The sequence below is a fragment of the Mirounga angustirostris genome, unplaced genomic scaffold (genome assembly GCF_029215605.1).
Source record: "Mirounga angustirostris isolate CCGP_5_RB_7025 unplaced genomic scaffold, mMirAng1.0.hap1 SCAF_2, whole genome shotgun sequence".
NCBI lineage: Eukaryota > Metazoa > Chordata > Mammalia > Carnivora > Phocidae > Mirounga > Mirounga angustirostris.
In genome coordinates, this window is record NW_026991710.1 from 86,565,287 (window position 1) to 86,580,980 (window position 15,694).

The 15,694-nt window shown below is 32.9% G+C and overlaps 1 protein-coding gene across 1 annotated transcript in view; it reads left to right on the forward strand.

Moving 5' to 3' along the window:
* The window catches only part of GSTCD (glutathione S-transferase C-terminal domain containing), a 130,496-nt gene that overhangs the window by 18,076 nt on the left and 96,726 nt on the right, over positions 1 to 15,694 (forward strand). The window contains exons 4-5 of the mRNA XM_045880641.3: positions 418 to 669; positions 4,922 to 5,015. Coding sequence (XP_045736597.1) covers positions 418 to 669; positions 4,922 to 5,015 — 346 coding nt within the window. The remainder of the gene's footprint in view (positions 1 to 417; positions 670 to 4,921; positions 5,016 to 15,694) is intronic.

A 15,694-nucleotide genomic window follows, 5' to 3' on the forward strand; every position in this document is an offset into this window, starting at 1 on the left:
TATTATGCTGCACAGTGATTACTACTTATAATGAAAAGAAACAAACTACTGATAAATGCAACTACATGATGAACCTCAGAAACTTAATGCTAAGTTAAAAAGACACATTTTATGATTCCACTTCTCTGAAATACTAGAAAAGGCAAATTATAAACATGGAAAGTAGATCAGTGGTTCCTTGCAACTAACTGGGGAAGCAGAGATTGACTGTAGGTGATCACAACAGAACCTTTTGGTGTGATATAAGTGTTCTAATACTGGATTGTGGTGGTAGTTACACAACTGTATAAATTTGCGAAAACTCATTGTTTGAACTGTACACTTAAAATGTGTGAATTTTATGATATATAAAGGTATCTTGACAGCTGTTATAAACAAAAAATGTGTAATAGTATGTTTTGTTCTCTGCATGCCTAGGTAATTATCTGCAAGAAACTGTCTGAAAAGCTGATGGAATTTCCACTGCTCGCTGCTTGGTACCAGAGGATTCAGGAAGTGCCAAGAGTAAAAACAGCAGCTTCTCAGTGTGGGATCCAGTTTCTCCATTTACCAGAGTTGCTGACCCCCTCAAATGAACAAGATTCAAACTTAAGTGAGGTTCCAGGTGTAGAGGAGCAAAATGATGCTTCATTTGTAGGAGGACCAAGACCCACTATGACCAAGTTAATGGTACTTAAAATGTTTTTCTTAAAATTTTCTTTGAAAAATTCCATGTGATAATGTTGCTGAGCATTCTACCCCAACTTGCAATCATTTATTCACATTACTTTTGTTTTAAATTTTATTTGTAACTATTTTATATCACCCTTACCCAATTACTATTTCTGTGTCTTTTACATATAAATGAGGTATAGTAAATTAAAGATTTTTATTAGTATGTGTCTTTGGAGCCAAGTAAATCAGAATATATATTTTTTAAAAGTATTTTTCTCAAAACTTTTTTTTTTTTTTAATATTCAAGACATTGGCCAGGGTCATATCACATCTGGTCAAATGTATTGTTTTAACCTGACATTTTTCTGTTGCAAGGTTTTGCTCTTAGTGTTTAAATTTTGAGATGATTTGAAGTTAAAGAATATGAAAATGAATATCTCAATTTACTTTCCAAGGTTTTGTCTAAATTTAAGATATTTTAGTTCTTTGAATTTTGTTTTTACTTTTTCATTTTAATGCCTTTTTATAAAACAGATATGATTTCTTTTTTTCTCTTTGCAGCAAAATTTGTTTCTAATAGTACTTATTGTAGAAATTTTCGCAATAGGCTTTATTTTCTCTATCATTCTAAACAATTTGCAAAAATGTTTTGCTTTTAACTTCAACTATTTGAAGATTTATTTGAATAGAGGAAAAATCAGGAAGTAATTTGAGCTATTCATCTGAGTTGTACTGGAAAGATATTCATTATATTTCCCCACTTGGGTTAGGAAGCATTTGAGTTCTATGGTTAATAGAAAGTTTGCTGAATTAGAAAAGCACAAGATTTTAGTAGTGACATCAGCCCCTTATCTCATCAGTTAAGCTTTGTTAACCTAGTGATGAAACAATGAAATAGGATTTTATAGTTGATTTTAGAAGGTATCAAGGCATGTCCAAAGTTTGATGTGTCTTGATCAGATGACTATACTGTGCAGGGATCTCAATGTCACCTCTTGAGTTTTTTAAAATAAATAATCGTCAGTAATTTGCTTTGCATTAAAATACTAATTTTCAAAATCTCAACAAACCAAAAATCTGCTTTTAATTCATACTTACACAGTCTTAAAGAAAATTGGTAATGTTTAAAGTTAAAGAAAATTGGTACCTATGTTTTTCTAGCAATAAAATGATATTAGGAAAAACATTTGTATTTTATGCATATTAAAAATATCTATAAACAATGAGAAATAAATAACAAATTTAAATTCAGGAAAAGTTAACAAACAATTGTAAAAATAAGCTGTCTTGTAATAACATAAAAAATAAAAAGGAATCCTGAATTTTTAATTTACAGGGGGTGTGTTAGTTCAGGTCCCCCAAGCAGACCAAGATGGGGTTAGATGTGCAAGAGTTCTACTGAGGGAAATCTGTGAGTTAAAGTGGGGAGGGAGATAGAGGAGGCTGGGAGAGCCTTCAGTCTATGATGCAGTTTTAACCCCTGTGCATGAGACAGGGAAGGAAGGATGATTGGGTTAGAAAAGCTTTAGACTTCACTGCAGGTCTAAGAAAGTTTTGGCAAGCCAGTGGGGAATCCTTGAACCCAAATCATCTGTCAGAGAGTTCCATGTCTCTCAGGAATAGGCCTGCCATGTTATCTCAGCCACTTTCAGGCATTGGCTTGGGAGCAGCCCATGGGAAGACTACTAGGGACCAGGTGACTTGGATTCTAGTCCCAGATTTGAGGGTAAGCTAACATTGTGACCTTTAGTATGTTGTTTAACCAAAGGATCTTAATTTCTCCATTTATAAATTAGGAGAGTATAGTAGATATTCTGTAGGATTCTTTTCTGATTTCAAATCTTATGGTTATATAAAAAATGACTGGGACATTACATCAACAATTAAAAAAAAAAGAAGGCTCAAATCTGAAAATAAGTTAAAATTTCTATTTCATTTAATTCTAACTTAAAAGTATATATTAGATACAATAAATGTTCCTTTTTAACAGGACATTGTTTTTGCTACTTACTAGTGAATTATTGACATATGTTTTGAAAATTAGTAAATATTATATCAAAATAATAAATTATGTGAATGTATGACAGTAACTATTAATTTTTGGGTAGTCACAGTATTTTGTGCCAATTAGATAAGGACAAATGAAATTGGTGCCAAGTGGAAGTATAAACTAGTAAAGTATTTCTTAGGAACCCGCACATCTCACTTTTTTTTCCCCTTTTGTTTTCTTTGGCATATATTTGCCTCCAAAATTTCCCTTATTCTCCAAAGGTTTTAAATTTATTTATTCAGTCAGTTAGTCCAAAAAATGTATATGTTTAGTCATTGTTTTGAATGTGGGATATATGAAGAACAAATTGGACTGCCTTCATGAGCCTTATATTCTGGTGGGGGAGGTAAATAAAAAACACAAATGTGTTAACACATTAGGTAATGATAAGAGCCACAAAAAGTAATGTGAGATAAGGGGGTGGAGGTTATGTGAGTTGAAGTCCTTTTTAGATAGAGTGGTCAGGGAGGCTTATCTGACCAGGTGAAGACATTGATCAAATGACCTGAATGAACTGAAGATTTGGAGGAAGTATTCTAGGGAGAGGGTCCAGCGAGTGAATAGACCCTGAGCAAGTCTATAGAGGCAAAAGGTAGATTAGTAGTTACCTAGGGCAAGGAGCTGAGGAGGGAAAATAGAAAGTATCTACTAATGGATATGGGACTTCTTTTTGAGATGATGAGAATATTCTCAAATTAGCGTTGATTATGGCACAACTGTGAATATTATAAAAACCATTGAATTGTATGCTTTAAATGTAATGGTGTGTGAGTGATATCTCATATAGTATTTTTGAAGAGACCCTAAGGTAGCATTGAATTTGGTGAAATGAGGGAGAGCAAGTTTAGTATGGCTAGTCTAGAATAAGGGGAAAGTATAGCGGTAGATGATGTCAAAGAGATGTTTATTTTTCTGGAAGTGCTGGAAGTTTCTGGAAATAAGTGCTCTAGACCTCTAGACATAAAGATGTCTCTACCTCAACAAAGAATCTTCATACTATTTCCTTTGGAACCAGAATTCAGCTAGTTTTCATAATTTAAAGTAATCTCATGAACTAATTGATTCAAATTAGTGATAGATCCTCAGAGATTTTTCTTTTGAATATGATATTTCTAAAGATAAAACCCTGAACCATGGATATCTATCCTGTGGACTATGTACCCAGAATGTGATTGCAAGGGGTCTGAAAATCCATATTTATGCCACACAACTGTCTGCAGATCAAATAAATAAATGCACAACTTTTGACATGGGGAAGGAGCCTGAGAATTTTTTTATATGAAAAGTGGTCCTCAGTTTTGAAAATGTTGGGAACCATTTGGTTACAACAGAGGAATCCGTTTTTAGAGGCATTAGAAGCCTCTATGGTATGGATGATGTTTGGGGGGTGTTATGTTGAAGTGAGGCTTTTTGTCCTGTAAATATAACTCGTAGGCTGTAGCTATTTTCATATATGTAAAGACAGATTTTGATGGACATGCAGAATCAGTTTTTCTTTTTTTATCCCTGTGTGGAATGTTTTTGATAAAATTTTTATCTTCAGGTGACTTTTATTTTTGACATCCAATTGATTTCTAAGTATAAGAATATTGATTTCTATGTAGTTTTAGGCAATAATTTAAAAATAGCATTTTTTGTTATCTCGGTATAAAAAAATAGGAAGGTAACTGTTCTATCAAAAAACACATTGTATTTCTTATGTAACTAAATATTTTGAGGAACATCTAATGATTGTTAATATTTATGCACCTTCTTGACACTATAGAAAAGAAAATTTGCCATATAATGCCTAGATATCTTTTTTGTTGTTTGATTTTTTCCCTGAAGGGAGCACTCTTTCAAATACATCAACTACATGACTAGCCCAAGGCCACATAGCAAGTTGGTCTCTGGGGACAATCTTCTCATCTGTGGATGGGAACTTCTGTGAGACAAATTCACTGACTTCAAAGCCTGTATGAGTTTATGACTGAAAATGGATTCCTCAAATTGAAGATTGTGTGGTCCCATCCAAACACTTACTTCGTTCTGTTTTACAGGTTGTGAGTGATTTCAACTTTTAAACAATTACCTAACAATTGTTCTAATGAGAATAAATTTGCATTTGTACAAAAAAAAAAAAAGAAAACAAAAGAGAAATTTGGCCTTCTAAACCATAACAGGATTTTATTAATTCATTAATTTGGAAAGAGTCTATTTCCTATTTCTTATTTCTAGGAAAAAGGCATTGAAGTGGTGTTTTCTCCCCACCCTTGCCCTACTTGGACTCTTGATTGGAATAGTCTTCCTGCAGCAGTGAGCCCAAAGGAAGGTGAGTTTTTTTTTTTTCTTTTTTTTTTCTCCTTTAAGTTTTAATCATAATCTAGATAACCTCTTCAGATCCATCTTTCAATTCTCTAATTCTGTCTTTGGCTTTATCTAATATTCTGATTGTACTATCCATTGAGTTTTCTTTTTTTTCCCCCCTAATTATTTCTTTTTTAAGAAGTTTTTATTTTAATTCCAGCTGGTTATACAGTGTTATATTACAATATAGTAATTCAACACTTCCATTCATCACCCTGTGCTCATCACTACAAGTGTACTCCTTAATCCCCATCACCTATTTAACCCATCCCCCAACCCACCTCCCCTCTGGTAACCATCAGTTCTCTATAATTAAGAATCTATTTCTTGATTTGTCTCTCTCTCTCTCTCTTATTTTTTCCCTTTTGCATGTTTGTTTTGTTTCTTAAATTTCCCATATGAGTGAAGTTTTCCTTTTATTTTTATTATAAAAATTTCACATATACACATATACACATTGCTCAGATTCAACATTTCTTACATTTTCCTATATTTGTTTATTCCCTTTTCTTTCTTTTGAAGTATTTTGAAGGAAATTCCAGATAACATGCCATACTATAGTACATACATCTAAGAAATACAGCATTCTAAGTAATTGCCATGTCATTAGCACACCTAATAAAAATTAACAAAAATTCCTTGATCCTTTAATAACCAGTACATAATTGTTTTCCCCTAATTGTTTAAAGTATTGTTTGAAAAAAACATTTTTATAGTTAGGCTTTTAGTTATATAATTATATTTTTCATTGCTAGAAATTATATTTTTCATTGCTAGAAATTATATTTGGGTTGTTTGTTTTTATGATGACCTTTTCCTTGCTCATGTTTCAGTTTCTTCTTTTCATAATTTTTTTAAGCATAGTTATTTTATATTCTGTGTCTGTTATATAATAGCTGATGTCCATAGAGATCTAATTTTGGTGTTTGTTTTTTCTGTTGACTTCATTCTTGGTGTCTTATTTCCCTATTAGTTTTGTAATTATATATTTTGAATTCATTTAGGGACATCTGTGGGAATCTTGTGGGGCCTGGGTTAGAAGTAAATTTCAATAGAAAGGATTTATATTTGCTTGTGCCAGGCATATTGAAGTACTAGATCTTAAGATCAGTTAACATTATGTTTTCAGCTTGAGATTCCTTTAACCTTTTCATTTGGAGCTGAGGTTTAAACAGACAAGTTACCTTTTATCATCTTCCTTTGCTATTGAGTAGGACTTTTTTTTGTAATGCATCTTTTCATGGGGGAATATAGCTTTTCAAGGTTTCTACCTTCATGTAGTGATAATAGTTCCAGGTTTCCACAATGCTAGGGATCCAGGACTAGCCTCTCTTCTTTTCTTGCTATTAAAGCTCAGATCCCTATTAGCAAATACTCTCCTGGCAGCTGGTGTCAGTTCAAGATTATTACACTACTTTTTAGTTCCTTTCCCCTTTGTTTAGGCCCTATGGAGTTCCCTTACTCTCAGAAATCCATTGAGACAGGCGAAGGATGATTGTTAAGTTTTATATAGCATTTTAGGTGTTTTTAGGTGGAGAACATTTTCATTACTCAATGTTCCACTTCTTTAATTGTTCACTTATTCTTTAGTTTATACCAAGCCAAATATAACTTTTGATTTCCAAATGCTCTTTGAAATTGTTTGCCTGCCTTTTTCATGTTCTTCTCCTCCGTGATGCTTCCTAAGTATTGTCTATATCTCACTAATCAATTCTAGTCTTTCCATCAAGGAAATAATTTAGGATTTTTTCCAGAATGGAATAAGATTTTTATTGGGCAATTAAGAACTGTGCCTCACAGATGTTTTATAAAAATTAAATTCATTTTTTGGTCTTTGTTAAGTATATGAAACATAGTCACTAATGAATTTGTTAATGTTTAATTTTAAATATTTTCTGACATTTTGAAAATTTTAGGTGTTTGTTTTTATTGTCCTTGCAATTGGACTTTTTTTTTTTTTAAAGATTTTATTTATTTATTTGAGAGAGAGAGAGAATGAGAGAGAGAGAAAGCACATGAGAGGGGGGAGGGTCAGAGGGAGAAGCAGACTCCCTGACAAGCAGGGAGCCTGATGCGGGACTCCATCCAGGGACTCCAAGATCATGACCTGAGCCGAAGGCAGTCACTTAACCAACTGAGCCACCCAGGCGCCTGCAATTGGACTGTTTTGTGTACTCTGGTTATGGTACATTTTGGACAGGTTAAAACTATAGTAAATGAAAATCAGATTTTCATTAATATTTATATTTACAAAAAATTAGTACAAAGATTTGTAAGTGCCACATGTTTTGCTTTACTCATAATTAATTTACTATGAAGCCAAAATAATATTTTCATTTATTAATTGAGCTATCAATTACATCTGCTACCAACTCAGAGATCTAACATTAAGCATTCATGTCTGGTCGTTTTACTGGTTAGAACTGCATATCTAACAGAGTTCATGGAATATATTACTCATTATATCTCTTTAATTGGATCACCTAGTTTTCATAAATATTATGACAAACAAGGAGCTATAACAACAGAGCTACATGATTTATTTACATTTCATTCTCTGTTCTTAAAAGGTTTATATAGTCTGTGTTAAACCAAGACAGAATTGTTGCATTTTAGATGTTCTGTTTTCAGTGCTGGCAATTTCAGTATTGCACGGTAATAGGATCGCTGTGAAATGAAATTATTATACATATGGGTGTGGAGGTCACTGTGAAAGTGTTCTCATGATTTGTGTTCTGGTATTTTTAGAAGAGATTGAATAGTAATAAGATTTTATTGGTACTAGGTTCATTTGGATGTCACAAAGGCTGACTCCTTATGTGGAAGCCATTGAGTTACCTCAAGATTATGGTCCATATAATAAGAATCATTCTCTTTACTAACAAAGGTTATATTGATCCTCACGATGGAGGCTTATTTCTTAAGCTTGTCTAATCTCCCAACCTCTGTTATTACCCATTTCTCTCCCCACATCCTATATACTATTCCCTGAACTTTTCAGTTTCCCTCATATGTCCTATGTCTATTATTTCCATGCCTTCACTTTTATTTTGCCTCCAGCCTTAAATATTCTTCTTTCCACTTCCCATCCTATTGAAATTATACCCATCTTTGAAAGATCAGCTCAAATGCTGCTTCTTCATTAAGCCTTCTGCATGTGCTCTGGAGTCAGCCTGCCTGAGTTTCATACCTGGACTACTATACTAACTGCTAGAAAATCTATGGCCAGATTCTCAATTTATCTGTGCCTCAATTGCCTCATCTGTAAAATGGGGATAAAATAGTATACACCTTAATGAGATTGTTGGTACATTCAATGAATTAATATATAAAGTACTTAGTACAATATATCAGACAGAATTAGTCACTCCCTCTCAACATTCCTTAGTACTTTCTTACACTTCATTTTTGGTACTTACGGTATGCTTCTCTTCCACTATAATTATTTATATGCATGCTTTCCTTCTCTAGTGGACTGTGAGCTCTTTGAGTATAGAATAGGTACACAGTAGTTTTTTTATTAAATTCATTTGAATTGAGACTATAGGTCCTTTGAGTTAAATTTCCAAATTTCTGCTTAAACCAGCAATTTTGAATTCTTTTGTCTCATACAGATTTAATTTACATCATCATTATTACTATTATTACTACTACTACTACTATTCTATTTTATGGACTGTTTGGGAATAAGTTGCAAACATTATGCTACTTTACCTCTAAGAACTAAACTGTCCGCTTTATGAACAAAGACACTTTCTTAGTCCTTTTCTCTTAGCCATTGTACAATTATCAAAACAGGCTATGCAATTCACTATGAACTATTATCTAATCTGCAGTCCAGTTGATTGTAGTACATTTAATTGTCATGTCACTTTAGTCTCCTTTCATGTGAAATAGTTTCTTAGCCTTTGTTTATCTTTCAACATGGACTGTTCTGAAGAATTCAGGCCAGTTTTTTGTCAAACGTTTCTCAATTTCAATTTGTCTCATTTCCTCATGCTTCAATTCAAGTTATGCATTTTGGCAAGAATACCACCTAAATGAAGCTGTGGCCTTCTCAGTGCATTATAGCAGAAGGCACCTTACATCAGTTTGGGCCCAGTGATGTTAACTTTAATCATTTGGTTAAGGTGGTATCTGCCAGGTGTCTCTACTGTAATGTTACTGTTTTGCTCTGTTGAATTAATAAGTATTTTGTGGGGAGATATTTGAGACTACATAATGTCTTGTTTTCAAAATTTCACTCACTAGTTTACATTCATTTGATGCTTCTTGCCTGTGATAGTTACAGAATGGTGACTTTTCAGCTCCATCAGTCTTCCATATGTATTAGTTGCCATGCTAATGTAAGAACGTTTTTCCCATCTATCATCTATGTATCTCTTCTCAGTATTGACTCAGGAATTATTTTATTAAATAAGTTATAATCCATCACTGTTGTTATTTATTTCAGTACTCAAGTTGTCCCAGGTTGTGAGTCTCTTCAAGCTGGCTCCTGATCCTTTGGAAATGGCCTTATCATTCTATGACCACTTCCTTAAATTCTAGAGAAAAAAAACTATTACAGGTTCATTTTGTCATTTCCCTGCCTCAGTTCTAGAGTCAGCTGTTTCTCCAAGGAGCTCTGGTTCCCTTTAGTAGAGATTAGCATTTAGAAACTAAAATTTGGGCACAAGGTGTGCTTATTGCTAATGGAGTGTTATTGGTTCTAGCTCCTCTCAGCAGAGAGATGTGCATATAGATAGATCTATGAGGAAATAGATGTATGTACACACACGTACATAATCACATCACTGTCTACTGCTCTATTTGTAGATCTCTGTTATACGTCTGTATTAAAAAATGGTGAGATGGGCGCCTGGGTGGCTCAGTCAGTTAAGCGTCTGCCTTCAGCTCAGGTCATGATCCCAGGGTCCTGGGATTGAGCCCTGCATTGGGCTCCCTGCTCAGCAGGAGTCTGCTTCACCCTCTCCCTCTGTGCTCTCTCTCAAGTAAATAAATCTTAAAAAAAATAAAAACCAATGTTTTTTTAAAAAATGTTGAGATTATACTGATATCTCTAATTCCAGTCCTAATCCGCAAAATTCTTCCTAGTTTTTCCAAATTCAATGTCTATACCTATATCAACCTTTCTCAACAATAAAAATGATAGCTCACAATATCATCTATTTATTTGCTCATTTGGTAAGTCCAACCATAACTGAATAGTAATTTGAGAATTGTTATATCCATATCTCTATGAAGAATATACCTACTCAGTTGAATTCCAGATTGAGTTATTTTCATTTTTGAGTGTATATGGTCAAAGTTCTTGTACAGATAGTTGTAATTAAATGGTTCTATATAAGATGAATTATACAAAAGTAAGGAATGAAAGGTTTAAGTTAGTATTAATCATATGCCCTGATAGAAAATCTTCAACCAACAGTCTCCTACTGCATCATATATATCATATAATATCCATGATATATATATACATATATATTATACAAAAGTGAGGAAAGAAAGGTTTAGGTTAGTATTAATCATATGCCCTGATAGAAAATCTTCAAACAACAGTATTATATATACATAAAATATATTATACTATATTATATATTATATTTGTATATATATTATTATATTATTACTTTTGACCTCAAATAACTGTATGATTTTCTAATCTAATGAACTAGGATAAATACTTGTGAGCCTGAGGAGTCCTTTTCTTAAGTCCAGAGACACTTCTGTTCTTGCCTTCTGAATTTTTGCCCTCTGAGTATGAAAGAGGGAATGATATAAGACTTAGAACAGAGCTGCCCTAAGCCACTCCATGCAGTATTTCCCCATAGCCATTTTTATTCTCCGGTAGTTTTTAGGTGAGTGGTTCCTATATTAGGAATTGCTCCTAGCCTAGAATAACCGTATCAATCATATGAAGGGAGGAGACTCAGAGGTATGACTTTATAGAAGATAAAGGCAACAAAACGATAGTTGTTTCAGTTACATTCTGTTTCATTTTTATATTCAAAATTACATTGTCTTAGAAATATGAATCAATTAGGTATACCCAATTGGTTTTGCTGTTGAGCTACATGAGAGCATCATCTCCTAGGGAGACTGATGTGGAGGTAGTTCATAAAAACCTTAAACATTACCACCCATTCACCTTCCCATCCCCCACCACCCAGTTTAGAGTATATACTTATCAGTTTGAGATAAAAGAAAAAAACTAATGGCAGAGTTTTACTAGAAGGATATAGTAAGTTCTCATCTTTCTAGAGGGCTTTAAACCCTGTAGATTTTATTTGCTTGGGATAGACATGTGTGAATTCTTAGAACAAGAGTTATAAACTGGTATATTCCAGATCCTTTTATATAAATCATTGATTGAATTTATGTTTCTAAGAGAATATATAATTTTTCAATCCTAGTGGATCTTAGTACCAAGATCATTCTTTCTACCAACATTCATATATATAATATATATTACAAGTATATTTAAATATACTTATATATTTACATATTTTATATATATGATTATATTTATATAGAGCATACATACGATATTATATATAGCATATGTAGTGTATAGTATATTATATATAGTATTATATAGTAATATATTTACATATTTAATATATTTATTATATATTTATATACTTATGTATGTAATATATGCATAATACATAATATAATTATTTAATAATACTATAGCAAATGATAATAATAAAATTTTATAATTATATATGGCATATATAATTATATATAATATAAATATATATATATAAATATAGATGACTACGATTTTAAATTTTACGATGCTATCCAATTTTATGTAAATATGGGTGGGGTTTTTTTCCCACTTAATTTCTGTAAAATATTTGGGGTTGAAAACAATGAATTGATCCATGACATTGAGAAAATATATAAAATGAGATAGTGATATATGATATAACTAGTAAAAATTGGCCTCAATGCAGTCTGGGCTATCACCCCCACCCTCTTGTTGTATGCTTCTACAAGCCAACAGGATCACTTTTCCTTTATTCTTCTAGTGGAAGTATTTGGATAAGCAAGGGAAGAGTGTGGTCAAGGTCTTTGGAGAGGGTTGGATCCAAAGTAGAGAAAGGAAGGACTAAACAGCCTTTGCCCCTATCAGTGATTCTTAACAAGGTTCTTAAGAACCCCAAGGGACATGGTAAATAGCATTGTTTATTGCTGTTTTTGCTGGATGGCCAGGGAAGCACAAAGTTTACCATAACAAAGAATTGTCTCACCCACAGTATAAGTAGTGCCCTTCTTTGGGGAATCTAAAACATAAAAGCTTGTTTGGGAGCCTCTAAGCAAGGTATATAAAGAAACTTCATTGTCCTTAAACCATTGCTTTTCAAACTAGGACATCCATCAACATCATTTGGAAAGCTTATTAAAACAAGTTCCTGGGCCCTAACCTACAGTTTGTCATTCAGGTCTCAGATGGGGCCCTAGAATTTGCATTTCTAAGAAGTATCGTACTAATGCTAGTTCTGTTGCTTTGGGGATCACGCTGTGAAGTAATTACCATTGGTAACTGATTTAGTATGTGCATTGGCTGCTTTGATTTCAACGTTTGCCACCAAAATAAGATGAACAACAAGGTTAAAGCTTTCTAAAATTTTTCTTTACAAACTAAAAAATTATGTTTTTGCTTTAGCATGTATTATATCATACACAAGAGCTTGTGCAGACCTCTGAACCATTTGGTAACTATGAAACCTTCTACTTTTAAGTCAAGTATACTAAATTATAGTAGCAAATGTAAGTGAAAGTAGAAGTATCTTATAATGTACACAGAAATAACTGTCTTTTAAGAAATTGTTTTCTGAAATATTAATCTTAGATTTTTATATTTTCCACTTCACCACACTAGATAAGACATAATTAGCATATTTTTTTCTGACTTTAAAAAAAATTACTCTCCAGGGAGACAATATAAGGATATATTTCTCCCAACATTTTTTGTTTATATTGAACAGTTTTAGATTATAAGGCTATTACATTTTGAACTTTTTGGCATTTAAGATACTAAAGCACACCAAGAGAATGAGATCAAAGGTTTGAGTTTTTTTCTCTTTTCTGGGAAAAAAATTTCCTAACATAAATGTTTTTCATTTTCCTAAGTTATATTTATCTGTGAAATCCAAAACCTGACCATATTTGACTCAGAACCATACAAATTTATAACTATGTTCTCTTCTTTCAAGGGTAAGGTTCTCAACAGGCATTTTGGTGCTTTACCAAAAGTAATACGACTTTTATTTAAACTGCAATTTAATCTGAAACTAAAAGCCTCTAAAAGATAGTATATACAAATATAGACAGAATTTATATTAGTTTAAAATATAACAAGGTTGCAAAGAACAAGTTTGTTATTTGCTTAGTAGTACTTTTTTGAATGAGTGCCAAACACTAATATACAGGTGTAGAGATCGAGATAGAGATATAAATCACATATGTATTATAAGTTACATAGTATGAATGTGAATGACATAGAGCAAACCATGTGTTAAATTCATCTCCTTTTTTTTAAGATTTATTTATTTTAGAGAGAGGGGTGCAGAGGGAGAAACTCTGAGGCAGACTCCCCACTGAGCGTAGAGCCCCATGCAGTACTTGATCTCACAATCCTGAGATCATGACCTGAGCGGAAACCAAGAGTTGGATGCTTAACTGACTGAGCCATCCAGGGGCCCCCATCTCCTTTTCTAATATAAAATTAGAGAAGTCAGCTAGAGTAAGAGCAGAAGTAATTAAAGTGGGAGAGGTGGGTAAAATTTTATTAGGTAAATTCTTCCAATTATTATAGCATTAGACATTTCTTATATAAAAATGTTAGTCTTTTATGGAATAGTAATTAAATATACTTGGTAATCATGAGAGGTAGTACTGATGGTAGAAATATTTTTGTATAAGTTTTAATGAGTAAACATGTGAATTTTTTAATTGAAAAAAAGGTACTATGTCATAATCATTATTGGAAAGAAAAGCAACATGAAGTGGAGAAATAGGGGCACCTGGGTGGCTCAGTTAGTTAAGCGTCCAACTCTTGATCTCAGTTCAAGTCTTGATCTCAGTTCAAGTCTTGATCTCATGAGTTTAAGCCCCACAGTGGGCTCCATGCTGGGCATGGAGCCTACTTAAAAAACAAAAAAAAAGAAGAAGTGGAGAATTAGTAGAAAGGTATCTTTATTTTTCAATGTTACTTTCTTCATGTGAAATTTCAAATGGTGTAAAGTTTCTTCATGGAAATGTTAAAAGTTAAAAAAAACCCATATACAATACACAATTTTATTGTAATTATATAGTAATAATACATTGGGTTTTATTTGTTTAAGCCTTTTATTAGAACCTTTAAAAAAATTAAACCTTTTAAAATTTCACATTAAGTAGCACTTAAAATAACTTAATCAAATTCTCCTCAAATTTATCTACAGGTTTAACATAATTTTTATTGAAATCCCAACAAGATTTTTTTGTAGATATAGACAAGCTTATTCTAAATTTTATATGGAAAAGAGAATTTGAAAAAGAATAGTAGAGAATATCACTCTACTTGATGTTAAGACTTACTGTATGGCTATAGTGATTAGAGATATATACATATAGATTAATAGAAAAAAATGGAGAACCTACAAAAAGACATAAAAGCAACTCAATGGAGAAAGGATAGTCTTTTCAACAAATGTTGCTATATCAATTAGACATCCACAGGCCAAGAAAAAGAATCTCTATCTAAATTGCACACCTTGTATGAAAGTTAACTCAAAATGGATCATGGATTCAAATTTAAAATTTTAAACTATAAAACTTTAGAGGAAAATGTAAAATATTTTTTTGGAGCTTTGGGACTGGGGATGAAAGACCTAAATGTGAGACAGGAATCCATCAAAATCCTTGAGGAGAACACAGGCAGCAACCTCTTCGACCTCAGCCTCAGCAAGTTCTTCCTAGAAACATCACCAAAGGCAAGGGAAGCAAGGGCAAAAATGAACTATTGGGACTTCATCAAGATAAAAAGCTTTCGCACAGCAAAGGAAACAGTCAACAAAACCAAAGACAACCAACAGAATGGGAGAAGATATCTGCAAATGACATATCAGATAAAGGGCTAGTATCCAAAATCTATAAAGAACTTAACAAACTCAACACCCAAAGAACAACTAATTCAATCAAGAAATGGGCAGAAGACATGAACAGACTTTTCTGCAAAGAAGACATCCAAATGGCCAACAGACACATGAAAAAGTGCTCCACATCACTCGGCATCAGGGAAATCCAAATCAAAACCTCAATGAAATACCACCTCACACCAGTCAGAATGGCTGAAATTAACAAGTCAGGAAACGACAAATGTTGGCAAGGAAGCAGAGAAAGGGGAACCTCCTACAGTGTTGGTGGGAATGCAAGCTGGTGCAGCCACTCTGGAAAACAGTATGGAAGTTCCTCAAAAAGTTGAAAATAGAGCTACCCTATGACCCAGCAATTGCACTACTGGGTATTCACCCCAAAGATACAAATGTAGTGATCCAAAGGGGCACGTGCACCCCAAAGTTTATAGCAGCAATGTCCACAATAGCCAAACTATGGAAAGGGCCTAGATGTCCATCAACAGATGAATGGATA